This window comes from Mastacembelus armatus, chromosome 20, assembly GCF_900324485.2.
Source record: "Mastacembelus armatus chromosome 20, fMasArm1.2, whole genome shotgun sequence".
In the NCBI taxonomy this organism is placed as follows: Eukaryota; Metazoa; Chordata; class Actinopteri; order Synbranchiformes; family Mastacembelidae; genus Mastacembelus; species Mastacembelus armatus.
The window spans coordinates 15,913,161-15,928,571 of NC_046652.1; the positions used below are offsets into that span (position 1 = coordinate 15,913,161).

General features: G+C 42.5%; 1 protein-coding gene across 1 annotated transcript in view; it reads left to right on the forward strand.

The window, feature by feature from the left end:
* Window positions 1–891: 891 nt before the first annotated feature.
* Window positions 892–15,411, forward strand: part of LOC113121980 (NACHT, LRR and PYD domains-containing protein 12-like) — a 52,889-nt gene continuing 38,369 nt past the window's right edge. Inside the window, exons 1-8 of the mRNA XM_026292870.1 lie at window positions 892–911; window positions 1,204–1,357; window positions 4,460–4,653; window positions 4,756–6,511; window positions 8,800–8,973; window positions 9,828–10,004; window positions 11,222–11,395; window positions 14,495–14,668. Of these exons, the coding sequence (XP_026148655.1) occupies window position 4,653; window positions 4,756–6,511; window positions 8,800–8,973; window positions 9,828–10,004; window positions 11,222–11,395; window positions 14,495–14,668 (2,456 nt within the window). The 5' untranslated portion in view covers window positions 892–911; window positions 1,204–1,357; window positions 4,460–4,652. The remainder of the gene's footprint in view (window positions 912–1,203; window positions 1,358–4,459; window positions 4,654–4,755; window positions 6,512–8,799; window positions 8,974–9,827; window positions 10,005–11,221; window positions 11,396–14,494; window positions 14,669–15,411) is intronic.

A 15,411-nucleotide genomic window follows, 5' to 3' on the forward strand; every position in this document is an offset into this window, starting at 1 on the left:
TGTAGTCACTTTACCTGGTATTTATTTATATATCCAATGATGTCCATTTACTGTACATACTCATAGGCACATATTGTATGTACTTATAGTTTTTGTAGCTTCATAGTTTTATTCCACTTAGTACTTTTTTAATATTTTTAATTTCTTAGTTATCTCACATCTTGCTACTTCTGGCTCTCTGCTGTGTACTGTACTTACTGTTGCAACAATGCAATTTCCCAATTTCAGGACAAATAAAGGTTTTCTTATTGTTATTATTCTTATTCTTACAAGCTGATTGGCGGGACGGTAAATCAAAGGTCGAAACTCGATTTTGGACATTAGTTTTCTGCCTGTGGAATCACCTCAAGATGATGAGGACATTCAGCCTTAAGTGATGAGGATGTGGAGACTGAGTCCTGTGCGCCTGAGTTGATTAACCCATTGAAGAAGGGTGATGTTGATGCAATGAGAATATGGCTGCATGATGGACAGAAGGGAACTGATGGTCAAGCCTCTGTGAGTGATGATGATTTGGAGATTGATTGTTCAACGCAAAGTCATAGGACTGGCTGTGAACATGATTTCGGCAGAGATGAGCCTGTCGGGGGTTGTTCCGAAGAAGTATCTGGCCTCAGGACTGAACCTCAGGAGGGGTTTAAGACGCACTGAACGACCAGAACTTCAGGAGGGGTAAATGTAAGGGATGTTAATAAAAGTGGGTACATGCAGTTTAGAATAATGTATTCCACTAATTATCCTTCCTCTCGATTTCCATGTCTATTTAATAATAGTCGCTTGTGCAAAATTTTTTAATTTAGATTTGTATTTTATTTGCATCATCAGGGTAAGGGGCGTCGTATCTTTTACGTGATGATGTCATTTCCGCTCAGCCCGCGTCCCTCAGTCTGTGCTGAGTACGCAGAGGTGAGGTAAGTGGTCAGCGGTGCTTCTTCGATATAAGTTTGTAAAGATTAGCATCAGTTTCATTAAGTACTAGAACTAAGTATTACTCGTTGTATTAGAAATCGTTTTGTGCATGAGTGAACGGGGTTTGGTCATTTTATTGTGGAGAACGGTGGGATGAGTCGGAGTAAGTGCGTTAAGTGTGTTAGCAGAGCACAATGATGTTGGCTAACCAGCTAACTGGTCTTGTTTCGTCCAGGTGGAATAATCACGCGTCGACATAATTTCCCACAGTTGTTTTCTTTCTGTTCCATTCAGACACAGAGGCCATAAATCCTCTATCAGCAGCAGTTCACGTGTGCCCGCTCTTCTTTTGAACACAATACAGAGGACGGGTGGAGCCAGTTAACGCCGGTTACAGTGGACCGGAAGTGTGGTGGTGTGGTGGAGCAGTGTTGGTTTGTGTGGAAGGGTAAGTCTGACTCTTATTTTCTTTATGGTTTCACTGTTCGAGGCTCCAGTTCGTGGTCCAGGTGGACTGTAGGAGCTGGAGTTGTGAGAGTCTTGAAATGCTGGTTTCTCAAGACAATGGTCCCTGTTGGGGTTGGGTTAGTTGGTTCGCATGTATTGTGTAGATCAGGCTGCTTTTCATATCCAAGTCCATATTTGTTTATCTGGGTATTGTATGTATTGATTATTTTCCATTAGTGAGCAAACATATATTTAGTGTGTGTGAGGTTTATCTGTTGTGCTGTTGTGCAGGAGACCCATTGGCTTCCCTTTGAGCTGCACTCTATGGTTGAGAGGAGATATCCAACTTTAAATATATATAGAATATATCAAATTTAGGCTGTGGGCAGAAAACGGACTTTTGTGCTGGAGGATCAGATATTCAGGCCGACTGACGCCAATCAACATATTTGTGGTTGGAGTTTCTAAGAGGCTGTGTCAGTAGTTAGTGTAGTCCCCGACAGAAACAATAGACCGAAGCTCTTCATCTGCATTTAAATGCAGTCGTCAGAAGGAATTCACAGCTTCCAGGTGGCAAACCATCTCCGTGGTAACAGCCCCCCCCCCTGCACACCTCAGTTGACTGGTTGGTTTTTTCACTGCAGTTCACAGCGAGTGAGAAAGGACGTGAACATCCAGTCTAGAACATCAGTTGATGTTGAAGGAAGCCCAGTTTGAATCAGCCTGTGTTATCACAGTCCAACCTGTTTCTAGATTCCCCTCTAGAGCTTTGTTGTATCAGCATTAGCACAGTGTCATTCATTGTTTATTGTGCAGGGCTAAGGATTTACTTTGTCTGTGCAGCACCTGCATCTGCTACCATGGAAATACTTTCTGTGTCTCCATGTGCCACATCAGATTCCTCCCCCTCCTCCAACGATGCAAAGTCCCCCCCCCCCCCCCCCCCCCACACACACACCTCTTCATACACACTGGCTGCTGTCAGTCCTCATTAAACACTGCAGCTCTTTGTACAGTCAGTCATTCACCAGGTGTTGTGAGAGTGTTTGTTAGTGAGTGTGTGACCTCCTACAGGCTACAGATAAAACTTAGTTTAGACTCATTTACAGAAAGGTTCTGTTCTTCCTGTTTACACATGGAGTGGAACTAAAAAGGCCAAAACAACTTGAAGATTAAAACCCAAGTACGAAAAGACGCAGACGACACGACTTAAAGAAACTTTGACTAAGCTTCTGAATGACCTCTGCAGACCAAGGGGTGGAAGTCCTGTATGTGTTTCCTGAGCTGGCTGCCATCGTCTGATTGGTAGAAGCTCTGCAAGCTGTGGCTTCTGATTCAGAACTAAATCTGCTTCAGATTCATGGGCTCTGGGAAGTCCACACCCTGCTTCTGGAGCTTCTTTGCAGGTTTCTGGTTCCAGCGTGGCTCATTTTGACATGCACTTTGGGATCAATCTCCATTTCATAGCCCAGTATAAGGAACCTGTTAGATATGAGTGTTCAACAGATGATTTGTTTTAGAAGAGAAACTTCTGATGAAAAGACAGATAAAAAGTTCTTGTTCACAGCTTGTTAGAAAGAAACGGTCAAATGCACTTCGTTTCCAGACTGTAGTGTCTTAAACACTTAACCCCAGAGGGTCGACGCACGCGCCGGCGCGTTTTGACGCATCTTTTTCTGATAAGGCGGAAACAAACTTAAATTACTCCGTCAATTCTGATCGTACAGATAAAAGAAGTATATCATTCAAATCTGTAAAGGGTCTAGTTTTAGTGGTATACCATCATAATAACAACAAAATATCAAACTTCATCATTGAATTTACTCACTTTTTCGGCGCGTTTGGATGATGGCGCGTTACGCACGTGAAACGGCGCTCCTTACATTCCTCACAGAGACAAATAGTTTAGCTTGTCCTCAGAGTAAAAACACTGATTTTAACTCAAATGAGGATCGTTTGTCTCCTCATTGTGTTGTATTTTGCTGCACTAATCCGTCCCATCTACATTGACTGAAAGGCTCATTATGCGCACCTTTGTCTGGTCGTTCAGTGCGTCTTTTGTGTTCTCAGGTAAATCACATGACTATTCATCCTCAGACACACCCTCTTGCATATGGCCTTTCTGGACAAAAAGTGTCTTAGAAAATTTAAATCAGTGTATTGTTTACTGTGAATGTGTGAACAAGATGACATTCACAGCACTCTGAAGTAAACACTTTAGCCTGTTAGGATCAAAAGTCTAAATTGTTTATCATAGAATTTATTCACCGCTATAAGTAAATGTACATGTGATCTTGTTGAGACATTGAACTTTTGACTGCTTTGAATGTTGACAGCTCAACACATGTCAGTTGTGCATATGTTGAAAGAATGTATGCGTTTAGGAAGTGAAACAGACCCGCTCTGGGGCAAGGAACTTGTGACACCAAGTGTCCCCTGTTTGAACTTCATGAATCTATAGGGACAAAAGCCAGTTTCCTTGTTTCTAAGGCGAACGTGATATATGTTAAAGGTCTTCTGTGCAACTATTGTGTAACCTTGTTTGCTATAAATAAAGAAGTCTGTGTGAGGCTCGGGGCTGCAGCCACAAACCCAAGAAGAGACGTCTTCTTGCAGCCACGAGCTGATCCCAGCCTGAAAAGATGCAACGTGTCTCTTGTTAAATGTTTGAGTAGAACCAACATAGCCTACAACATGCAGGTCTCCAAAGTCTTGTGAACCAATGTTCTGTTTGTGTTTTATGGTCTTATTTCAGTGAGTAAAAAATTGTAGTTTTTCACTAGCCATGCATAAACACTTTTTTCTCAAAAACACAATAATGTATAAACTTGCTGCTCACATATTATTGTAGCCAATTTTGTGCTGATTACAGTGTTATTAGACTTTAGACATTAATATGTTTAAAAAAACACTGAAAAAAGCACAAATGTCAGGACATGTCAAAATTTGTCCAGGCCCCAAAAATCCCCTCAGACCCCAGAGGGTTAAAGCTAGCTGGGAGACAGCTGGGAGTTTCCAGCTTCTGTCCAGTCAAAAAATAAGAACATTTCCTCACTCAACATGTCTCCACCTCAACTAATCCCAGTTTGCTTCATGTCCACAGGGACAGGACCAGGACTCAGGTCTTTGAGGAGCAGCGGCTGTCCAGCTGTTCTTTGTGTCAGGACCTCCTGAAGGATCCAGTCTCTACCAGCTGTGGACACTGGTTCTGCAGACAGTGCACCACCTCATATAGGGATCGGTCTGGTTCAGCAGGAGACTGTCCCTGTCCCCAGTGTGGAAAAAGACTCAGAACCAGTAAGACCCACTGATTGTTCTGCATTTGAGTTGGTCCTTCACAGTCGAGATTCTGTGTCACACAAACGTCTGTTTGATTGGACCCTTTTTCTTGTCTTCCAGTGGACTCTGGTCTGCAGGAGGTTTTAGATCAGCATAAGACCAGTCTGAAGACGAGATGTGAACATGTGACTGAAGGACCTGATCCAGCAGGAAGTGGAACCCTCCTCAAAACGATCTACACTGAGCTCTACATCACAGAGGGACTGAATGAAGAGGTTAATACCCAACATGAGGTCTGGCAGCTGGAGATCACTTCCAAGATGGAGACCCTCCATGACACTCCAATCAAGTGCCACGAGATCTTTAAAGCCTCCCCTGACCAGCAGAGACCCATCAGAGTGGTTCTGACCAACGGTGTCGCTGGTGTTGGAAAAACCTTCTCAGTGCAGAAGTTCAGTCTGGACTGGGCAGAGGGCTCAGTAAACCAAGATGTCAGTCTGCTGGTCCTGCTTTCGTTCAGGGAGCTGAACCTGATCAAAGATGAGCAGATCAGTCTTCTCAGGCTGCTCCATGTTTTCCATCCAACATTACACAAGGTCACAGCAGAGCGGCTGGCTGTCAGTAAAGTTCTGTTCATCTTGGACGGCCTGGATGAAAGCAAACTTTCACTGGATTTCAACAACAGGAAGGTGGTGTCTGATGTCACACGGGAGGCCTCGGTCAACGAGCTGTTGACAAACCTGATCCAGGGGAATCTGCTTCCCTCGGCTCTGGTCTGGATAACTTCGCGACCCGCAGCGGCCAATCGAATCCCTCCTACGTGTGTGGACAGGCTGACAGAAGTCCGAGGCTTCACTGACGCCCAGAAGGATGAGTACTTCAGGAGGAAGTCCAGGGATGAAGAGCTGTCCAGCAGAATCATCTCACACATCAAGGCATCCAGGAGCCTCCACATCATGTGTCAAATCCCAGTCTTCTGCTGGATCACTGCTACAGTTCTGGAGCACATGTTGACCACAGAGCAGAGAGTAGAGCTGCCCAAGACCCTGACTGACCTGTACTCACACTTCCTGCTGGTTCAGACAAACAGGAAGACGCACAAGTACCGTGAGGGACATGAGACGAGTCCACTGCAGCTGAAGGAGGCTGACGTGGAAGTTCTTCTGAAGCTGGGGAGGCTGGCGTTTGAACATCTGAAGGAAGGAAACATCATGTTCTACCAAGAAGACCTGGAACAGTGTGGTCTGGATGTCCCAGAGGCCTCGGTGTACTCGGAAGTCTGTACAGAGATCTTCAAAAGAGAGAGTGTGATCTCCCAGAAATCAGTCTACTGCTTTGTTCATCTGAGTGTTCAGGAGTTTCTGGCTGCAGTCTACACGGTTCACTGTTACTCCAACTGCGAATGCAGGAGGTCTCTGAATAACTTCCTCTTGAGAGCCATGGAGAAATCGCTGAGATGTAAAAGTGGCCACATGGACCTGTTTGCCCGCTTCCTTCATGGCCTCTGTCTGGAGTCCAACCAGAAAGTCTTAGGAGGCCTGCTGGGTCAGACAAAGACCAGTCCAGAAACCATCCAGAGAGCCATCAACAACCTGAAGAAGATGAACAGAGTTGATATCTCTCCTGACAGAAGCATCAACATCTTCCACTGTCTGATGGAGCTGAATGACCACTCAGTCCATCAGGAGATCCAAGAGTTCCTGAAGTCAGGGAACAGATCAGAGAAGGAACTCTCTGAGATCCAGTGCTCAGCTCTGGCCTACATGCTGCAGATGTCAGAGGAGGTTCTGGATGAGTTGGACCTGATTAAGTACAACACATCAGCCCAGGGACGACAGAGACTGATTCCAGCTGTGAGGAACTGCAGAAAGGCTAAGTAAGTCGAGATGTGCCCAAGTGAAAAAAATCTATTGTTGTATATTTTCTAAAAGTATATTGAGTATACTTTTGAAATACTTTGAAATACTTGAAGTTGTGTTAAAATGAAACCAGTGAAGTTGCTGGAAGCTGCACTATAAATCTGCTTTAGTACATGAAAAACCTATTTTTCACGTATTATTGGGTACTTTTGCTGCCCAAAAAATAGAAATGTATATACTTTACTTATATTCCAATCAAATGATGTTGGACTAAAAGCACTACTTCTTGTTAGAATGTTCTCAAATGCTCTTACTTTGAAAAGCCCAGTGCACTTTGAAGACGTTCTAAAAGGATTGAAAATAATCTGAACTCCTACACAAAGTCCAAAACACATCAGTCCAACAAATATTGATTTGAACTCTAACACTATTAAATCCAGCCATTTAAGGGCTTTGGAACAAAACAAGTCATTCAAGGTAACAACAATAACAATAAACAGGAACAACAGTTTGTGTTTTCTATTAGTGAGGTCAAAGTATTATTTGGCTGCACCACTATGGGACTAACATGGATTTTAGTGGTCTTCAGGATTCTGCATAGTTCTCCGAAGAATTCTGTCCAAACATCCAAAATACATGAAGTGAAGTGAACATGTAGTATGAAAGAGTATTTTGAAGTGAAACTTTGTCCACAGGAATTAGACCACTTCCAAGAGTCCACTTTCCCACAGCCAGGCACACATACATTGTGTACTTTAAATAAGTATACTGAAATAGAGCTCAAGTTAAATGGAGGCATAGTATTATCAGGGTGTCCGGGGATCCTTAAAAAGTCTTAAATTCCATATTATAAAACTAAGGCCTTAATTAGCATTAAAATGTCTTAAATTCACGTTTCAAAGGTCTTAAAATGAAATCTAACTGACCCCATAAAGAAGATTTTATTTTCATCTTGAAATCAATTTGAAAACCTTTCGTGTATTTGTTACGCAGAACGAAATAGGCGGAACCAACTAAAATATGCGTTTGAGGGGAGTGTATTTAACACATGCTTTCCGGCAGCTGCGTGAACTGCGGGAAAGTTTCAGCATTAGTCTTTTGCCATGGGTAAATGTAAATTTAATGACAATTGGTTACAAAACCATAATTTTGCACCGTGGTTAAGTCCAGTTAGTGGCAACGTGTTCGAGGTCCGGTGCAGGCTGTGCAAAAAGAATTTTAAACTCGGAACAATGGGTATGAAAGCTTTGGAGACCCACATGCAATGTGAATAAGACAAAGCGGCTGCGGAAACCTGTCGGAAAACACCTGGCATTTTATCTACAAAACTGGTCTTAAATTTCATTCAGCGTGGTATTAAAAAAGTCTTAAAAAGTCTTAAATCTAGCTCTTAGAAACCTGCAGATACCCTGATTATATTTGGAAGAGAATGACACAATTTGAAGTAAAAACACAAACCATGAACAGACTTTTGGAAAATATCACTAAATATACTTCAAAATCTGTTGAAAGTAAAGTGCACTTTGAAGAAATCTGCTAAATGACTAATGAAGTAATGAGATCATTTCAATATACTTTGCAAACATTTACTTTGAATCTGCTTTTTTTGTCTCAGTAACTCTTTGACTAATCTTGTACTTTGGAGACTCACCAAAAATGTACTTTTACTACGTTTCAACACAAGCACAAATACACTTGGTAAAATGTGTGAACACACTTTATCTGCTAAAAGTAGAATTGAAGTCTGAAACAATAGATTGATTTTTCACTTGGGTGATCATCACCATAATGTTCCTCTTGTTTATTGTGAGAATGACAGCAGCTGGATTTTGTCCCAGATGTTCTTGAGCTGTTCCAAATGGTGTCAGTCCAAAAGCTGCAGATGTTCCTGTTGTTTTTTTCTCTCTGTCCAGTGAATGAACACAGTTCTTCTTTTTCTTTCCTGTGGTTTTTCCATGGGACAAATTTTTCTTCTGTTTCTCTTCAAACACTGATGTTTTTCTGCCACATGTGAACAAATGTCCAACATTGGAATAAACAGGGACAGGCCTGTTGTGGAAGTTCCAAAGGAACTGAGTTTTCTCTGCTTCCTGTCCAAGATGAAAGCAGAACAAAGATGAAGCGTGTGCAGTGTGACAGAGAGTGAGAAGAATTCTTATTTCATGTCCAACCCACTGAGAGAAGATCAGCTGAGCCACTGATGTGAAGACACAACAGGACATGTCCCTATTTGACATCAAGTGGTTCAAGTCAATATATTGTCTCTGTCATAATAACAGCTTTTCTAATATATGTGTCCTCACAGACTTTCTGGCTGTGAACTCTCAGAGACTCACTGTGAAGTCGTGGCCTCAGCTCTGAAGTCCAACCCCTCCCATCTGACAGAACTGGAACTGAATCTGAACAACCTTCAGGATCCAGGAGTGCTGCAGCTGTGTGGTGGACTGCAGAGTCCACACTGTAGACTGGAGACTCTGAGGTCAGTTGTCTGACTGTTACTATTGTAGATCTTAGATGTTGAATCCACAACTAAAGCTCCTGTGAATGTTGGTTGTTCCATTCAGTGTTTCATTGTTCTTCTATTCTCAGCAGACTAAGAATGATTCCTTCAGTTTCACTTCATTTCACTGAGCTGTCTTCAATAATGTGTGTTCACTCATATTGAATAATCATATTAATAATGATGTTTCTTTCTGTAGAAGCTTTGAAGAACAGAGTGTCCCAAAAATGTCATCTGTCAGGAAGTTGTTCTGAATCCTTTGTGTTTCTAAACAAACTGTGGAAACAGTCCAAAGCTGAAACTGTTTCAACTGAAACTGTCTAGTGTTTGTCCAAGTTTTGACCGTGCTGTGCTGAGGCTGCAGCCAATAAAGCCAGAGAAGAAGATGCGGAGAGGGAAGAGACAGGAAACAGGAGAGCCTGGGGGAGCTTCCTTGGCTCAGATAGAATAAGGAGGAACAATTCAATGCATTGTTTTGCTGCACTTTGGAACTGGGTCAACAAACTTTAAGCAGGAAACTTTAAAGCTGCACAGTGACAGTATGAGCCATCAACTAGATTGATTCTGCTGTTGGCTGGAAAGCAGCTTCTCTTCCCATGTGCTGACAATAATATCATGATATAGTCAGACTATTATTACTATTATTCTGACTGTTCTCATATTATTCTTCTCATTATTATCATTCTACATTTCCCTTCAGGGATTAATCAAGTTGATCTCATCTCATTATTCTAATGAAAAGAAGAAGAATTGTCATCATCATCATCACCATCATCCTCATTGTCATCAACATCAGTGTCACATTGGATCTCCTTCTTTTCTTCTTTATTCAGGTTCAGGAACTCCAGTTTGTCAGAGACCAGCTGTGGTTATCTGGTCTCAGCTCTGAAGTCCAACCCCTCCCATCTGAGAGAACTGGAACTGAGTGGCAACAAGAACCTGCAGGATCCAGGAGTGCAGCAGCTGTGTGGTGGAGTGCAGAGTCCAGACTGTAGACTGGAGACTCTGAGGTCAGTTCACTGACTGTTTTTTCCTATTGTAGATCTTTAGTGTTGGATTATTGTTTGAACTCAGTGTTTGCACAGACATAACTTCTATTGAAGTTGATTTTCTTTTCCTGTCTTTGGATTTTTCTGAGGCTAAATTCAGTCTTTAGTCCCAAATGACTGAGTCTCACAGAAAGTTGGTCTCATTGTGTCTAAAGAGTCACACGTGTCAGCAGAAAATCCTCTGAACTAATATTTGTTGGAAATGGATCCAGTTTCTTTGATGCAGTAGAAATATTTCTTTGATCATTGATATTGATGGTTGAGGACACACACAGACAGGTGTGTTTCCATCACTTCAGAGGACATTCCATTGACTTCCATTGATTTCCTGGAGACAAAGCCAAACCAGAAGCACTACTTGGTGAACCCTAAGCACAAGCTGAACCTCAACTTCCAGACAGCTTCTACCACTCAGAAATCCAAACAGGTCCTGGACTAGATTATTGGCCCCTTTTTAGATGTTGCCATTGGATTTGGAGCTGGTTCACCTTGGACTCACCTGTTGGGAGTCCCAGTTAGTGCAGCCTAATAATCCCTCATTCATTCACTCAGTTGAAATGGACAAAGTCCTGTGAGGACCCTCTGGTCCCAACATGTAAGAAACAGTAGATCAGTTGACAGACAAAGCATTACCTTGATCCATTTTGCTATTGGACCTTGATCTGTTGTCCAGTGGCCTCGGGCTCCACAGAACCCGACTCTATGGAAACTTTAGTGCCAAAGAGGAACAGTGTGTCAGTTGTGTGGAAATATTTTGGCTTTAAAGAAAGAAGATGCTGCGTGGCGTCAAAACCTGCCTTGCTACTGTTGCTGCCTCATGGGCCAAGACTAGCAAGGCTAAAAGGCCGAGCACCACTGTGTCAAATGAACCAATCCCACCCAACATGACCAGATGTTGGAAAGTTTAACTCCATATGAATCGAATTTAAAACATCACATGGAAATTCCTGTTTCTCACAATGACTTTGAATTAAAGTCAGAGATTTTTCATCTTTCTGCACTTTCTTCTTCATGTTAATGTGACATCAATTCACACCTCAGCTAATTTCATCATAACAGCCTGGATGGACCAGTTTCTATTGACACTTGTGTTGTATTTATAATATTGTGTTGTTCTATTCATTGTTCATGTTTGTTCAATAATAAAAAACGAAGTTGATCTTTGCTTCTTTATTCAGGTTGGACAGCTGCAGTTTGTCAGAGACCAGCTGTGGTTATCTGGCCTCAGCTCTGAAATCCAACCCCTCCCATCTGAGACACCTGGACCTGAGCTGGAACGACGTGCAGGATCCAGGAGTGCAGCAGCTGTGTGGTGGACTGCAGAGTCCAGACTGCAGACTCGAGACTCTGAGGTCAGACCCCATGTTTAGGTTGTGTGCTGAAATGAATGTGATGTGAAAGTTGTGCTGACACTAAACTGCAGACATGAGGCTGATATTAGACTGATCCACACTGAGGATCTTCATGGGAAAGGCTGTTTTTCCTCTCAGAGAAATGTGGCTGCACAACATGAGTTTGTATAGATGGAGCCACAGGTGGAGCTGGCAGAGTTTCAGAGCTGAAGTCACTCCATCTTTATTGAAGCAGCAGCATGTTGGCTTTCATATTAATCCTCTGGGGTCTGAGGGGGTTTTTGGGGCCTGGACAAATTTTGACATGTCCTGACATTTGTGCTTTTTTCAGTGTTTTTTAAACATATTAATGTCTAAAGTCTGATAACACTGTAATTAGCACAAAATTGGCTACAATAATATGTGAGCAGCAAGTTTATACATTATTGTGTTTTTGAGAAAAAAGTGTTTATGCATGGTTAGTGAAAAACTACAATTTTTTACTCACTGAAATAAGACCATAAAACACAAACAGAACATTGGTTCACAAGACTTTGGAGACCTGCATGTTGTAGGCTAAAGTGTTTACTTCACAAATGATGTGAATGTCATCTTGTTCACACATTCACAGTAAACAATACAGTGATTTAAATTTTCTAAGACACTTTTTGTCCAGAAAGGCCATATGCAAGAGGGTGTGTCTGAGGATGAATAGTCATGTGATTTACCTGAGAAGACAAAAGACGCACTGAACGTCCAGACAAAGGTGCGCATAATGAGCCTTTCAGTCAATGTAGATGGGACGGATTAGTGCAGCACAATACAACACAATGAGGAGCCAAACGATCCTCATTTGAGTTAAAATCAGTGTTTTTACTCTGAGGACAAGCTAAACTGTTTGTCTCTGTGTGGAATGTAAGGAGCGCCGCTTCACGTGCGTAACGCGCCATCATCCAAACGCGCAGAAAAAGTGAGTAAATTCTATGATGAAGTTTGATATTTTGTGTCATTTCTCGGGGGTGTGCACATATTTACCTGGTTCACCTGAGATTATTTACATGTGGAAAGTGGACAGTGTACAAGGCGGGACCGCATTACCTGTAATGAGGTGAGACAGGAAAAAATGGACTTCTCCTTACGTTCATATGGATTAAATAAAAAGTGATGATTTGTTTTTGACTTGAATTGTTTCACTCAAAAGAAAACATTTCAAGCTTTCTAGCCATATAATTCTTATTTTTATGAGCCAAGTATTCGCTGAGATTCTGGTTGTTTTATTTACACGTCTGTGAAGAGAAATGGCAGAGACAGAAAAGTCCGAGAGCGCACCCTGTCGGCTTTCTTTATTTAAAAAAAGCACAACGTTTTGTTATTATGATGGTATACCACTAAAACTAGACCCTTTACAGATTTGAATGATATACTTCTTTTATCTGTACGATCAGAATTGACGGAGTAATTTAAGTTTGTTTCCGCCTTATCAGGAAATGATGCGTCAAAACGCGCCGGCGCGTGCGTCGACCCCAGAGGGTTAATGACAGCTCTTTGTCCCTTTTTGGATGGGACTGCTTTGAACCTGCATCCTGTTGGCTTCAGCTGTTTGGAGTTTCCACTTTCTAAACTTCTACTTTCTAAACCTTCTTCAGCTCTGAACACATTCTGAAACATTCAACACTTTCAAGAGGAACTTCGGTTTCTAACGTCACATCTTTGCTTCTTTATTCAGGTTGAAGAGCTGCAGTTTGTCAGAGACCAGCTGTGGTTATCTGGTTTCAGTTTTGAAGTCCAATCCCTCCCATCTGAGACTCCTGGACCTGAGCTGGAACAACCTGCAGGATCCAGGAGTGCAGCAGCTGTGTGGTGGACTGCAGAGTCCAGACTGTAGACTGGAGACTCTGAGGTCAGTTCACTGACTGTTTGTTCCTATTGTAGATCTTTAGTGTTGAATTATTGTTTGAACTCAGTGTTTGCACAGACATAACTTCTATTGAAGTTGATTTTCTTTTCCTGTCTTTGGATTTTTCTGAGGCTAAATTCAGTCTTTAGTCCCAAATGACTGAGTCTCACAGAAAGTTGGTCTCATTGTGTCTAAAGAGTCACACGTGTCAGCAGAAAATCCTCTGAACTAATATTTGTTGGAAATGGATCCAGTTTCTTTGATGCAGTAGAAATATTTCTTTGATCATTGATATTGATGGTTGAGAACACACACAGACAGGTGTGTTTCCATCACTTCAGAGGACATTCCATTGACTTCCATTGATTTCCTGGAGACAAAGCCAAACCAGAAGCACTACTTGGTGAACCCTAAGCACAAGCTGAACCTCAACTTCCAGACAGCTTCTTCCACTCAGAAATCCAAACAAGTCCTGGACTAGATTATTGGCCACTTTTTAGATGTTGCCATTGGATTTGGAGCAGGTGGTTCACCTTGGACTCACCTGTTGGGAGTCCCAGTTAGTGCAGCCTAATAATCCCTCATTCATTCACTCAGTTGAAATGGACAAAGTCCTGTGAGGACCCTCTGGTCCCAACATGTAAGAAAGAGTAGATCAGTTGACAGACAAAGCATTACCTTGATCCATTTTGCTATTGGACCATGATCTGTTGTCCAGTGCCCTCAGGCTCCACAGAACCCGACTCTATGGAAACTTTAGTGCCAAAGAGGAACAGTGTGTCAGTTGTGTGGAAATATTTTGGCTTTAAAGAAAGAAGATGCTGCGTGGCGTCAAAACCTGCCTTGCTACTGTTGCTGCCTCATGGGCCAAGACTAGCAAGGCTAAAAGGCCGAGCACCACTGTGTCAAATGAACCAATCCCACCCAACATGACCAGATGTTGGAAAGTTTAACTCCATATGAATCGAATTTAAAACATCACATGGAAATTCCTGTTTCTCACAATGACTTTGAATTAAAGTCAGAGATTTTTCACCTTTCTGCACTTTCTTCTTCATGTTAATGTGACATCAATTCACACCTCAGCTAATTTCATCATAACAGCCTGGATGGACCAGTTTCTATTGACACTTGTGTTGTATTTATAATATTGTGTTGTTCTATTCATTGTTCATGTTTGTTCAATAATAAAACAGGAAGTTGGTCTTTGTTTCTTTATTCAGGTTGGACAACTGCAGTTTGTCAGAGACCAGCTGTGGTTATCTGGCCTCAGCTCTGAAGTCCAACCCCTCCCATCTGAGACACCTGGACCTGAGCTACAGCAACCTGCAGGATCCAGGAGTGCAGCAGCTGTGTGGTGGACTGCAGAGTCCAGACTGTAGACTGAAAATTCTGAGGTCAGACCCCATGTTTAGGTTGTGTGCTGAGATGAATGTGATGTGAAAGTTGTGCTGACACTAAACTGCAGACATGAGCAGACATTAGACTGATCTACACTGAGGATCTTCATGGGAAAGGCTGTTTTCCCTCTCAGAGAAATGTGGCTGCACAACATGAGTTTGTATAGATGGAGCCACAGGTGGAGCTGGCAGAATTTCTAAACCTTCTTCAGCTCTGAACACATTCTGAAACATTCAACACTTTCTAGCAGGAACTTTGGTTTCTATCGTCACATCTTTGCTTCTTTATTCAGGTTGAGGAACTGCAGTTTGTCAGAGACCAGCTGTGGTTATCTGGTTTCAGCTCTTAAGTCCAACCCCTCCCTTCTGATATTCCTGGACCTGAGAAACAACGGCCTGCAGGATCCAGATGTGCAGCAGCTGAGGGATCTTGTCCAGAGTCCAGACTGTAGCCTGCAGTCTCTGAGGTCAGTAGAGGGCTGGAGTCAGTCCATGGTGCTTTCAGCAGGATTGGACTAAACCCAGTCAGTATCAAAGCAAAGATCCAGGATTTCCTGTAAAGCTCCAACCTTCTCAGTGAAGCTGTGAGAGGACAACAGGGACAGGCTTCAGGATTGGACAGAAAGACAGAGAGAGAGACAACAGTCAGCCAATCAGATCAGCCAGAAGCTTGTTGTGATCATGTGTTTGAGTTAATGTGAAGACGACTGTTGCCGATGAAGTGAGTGTCTGTGACCTCT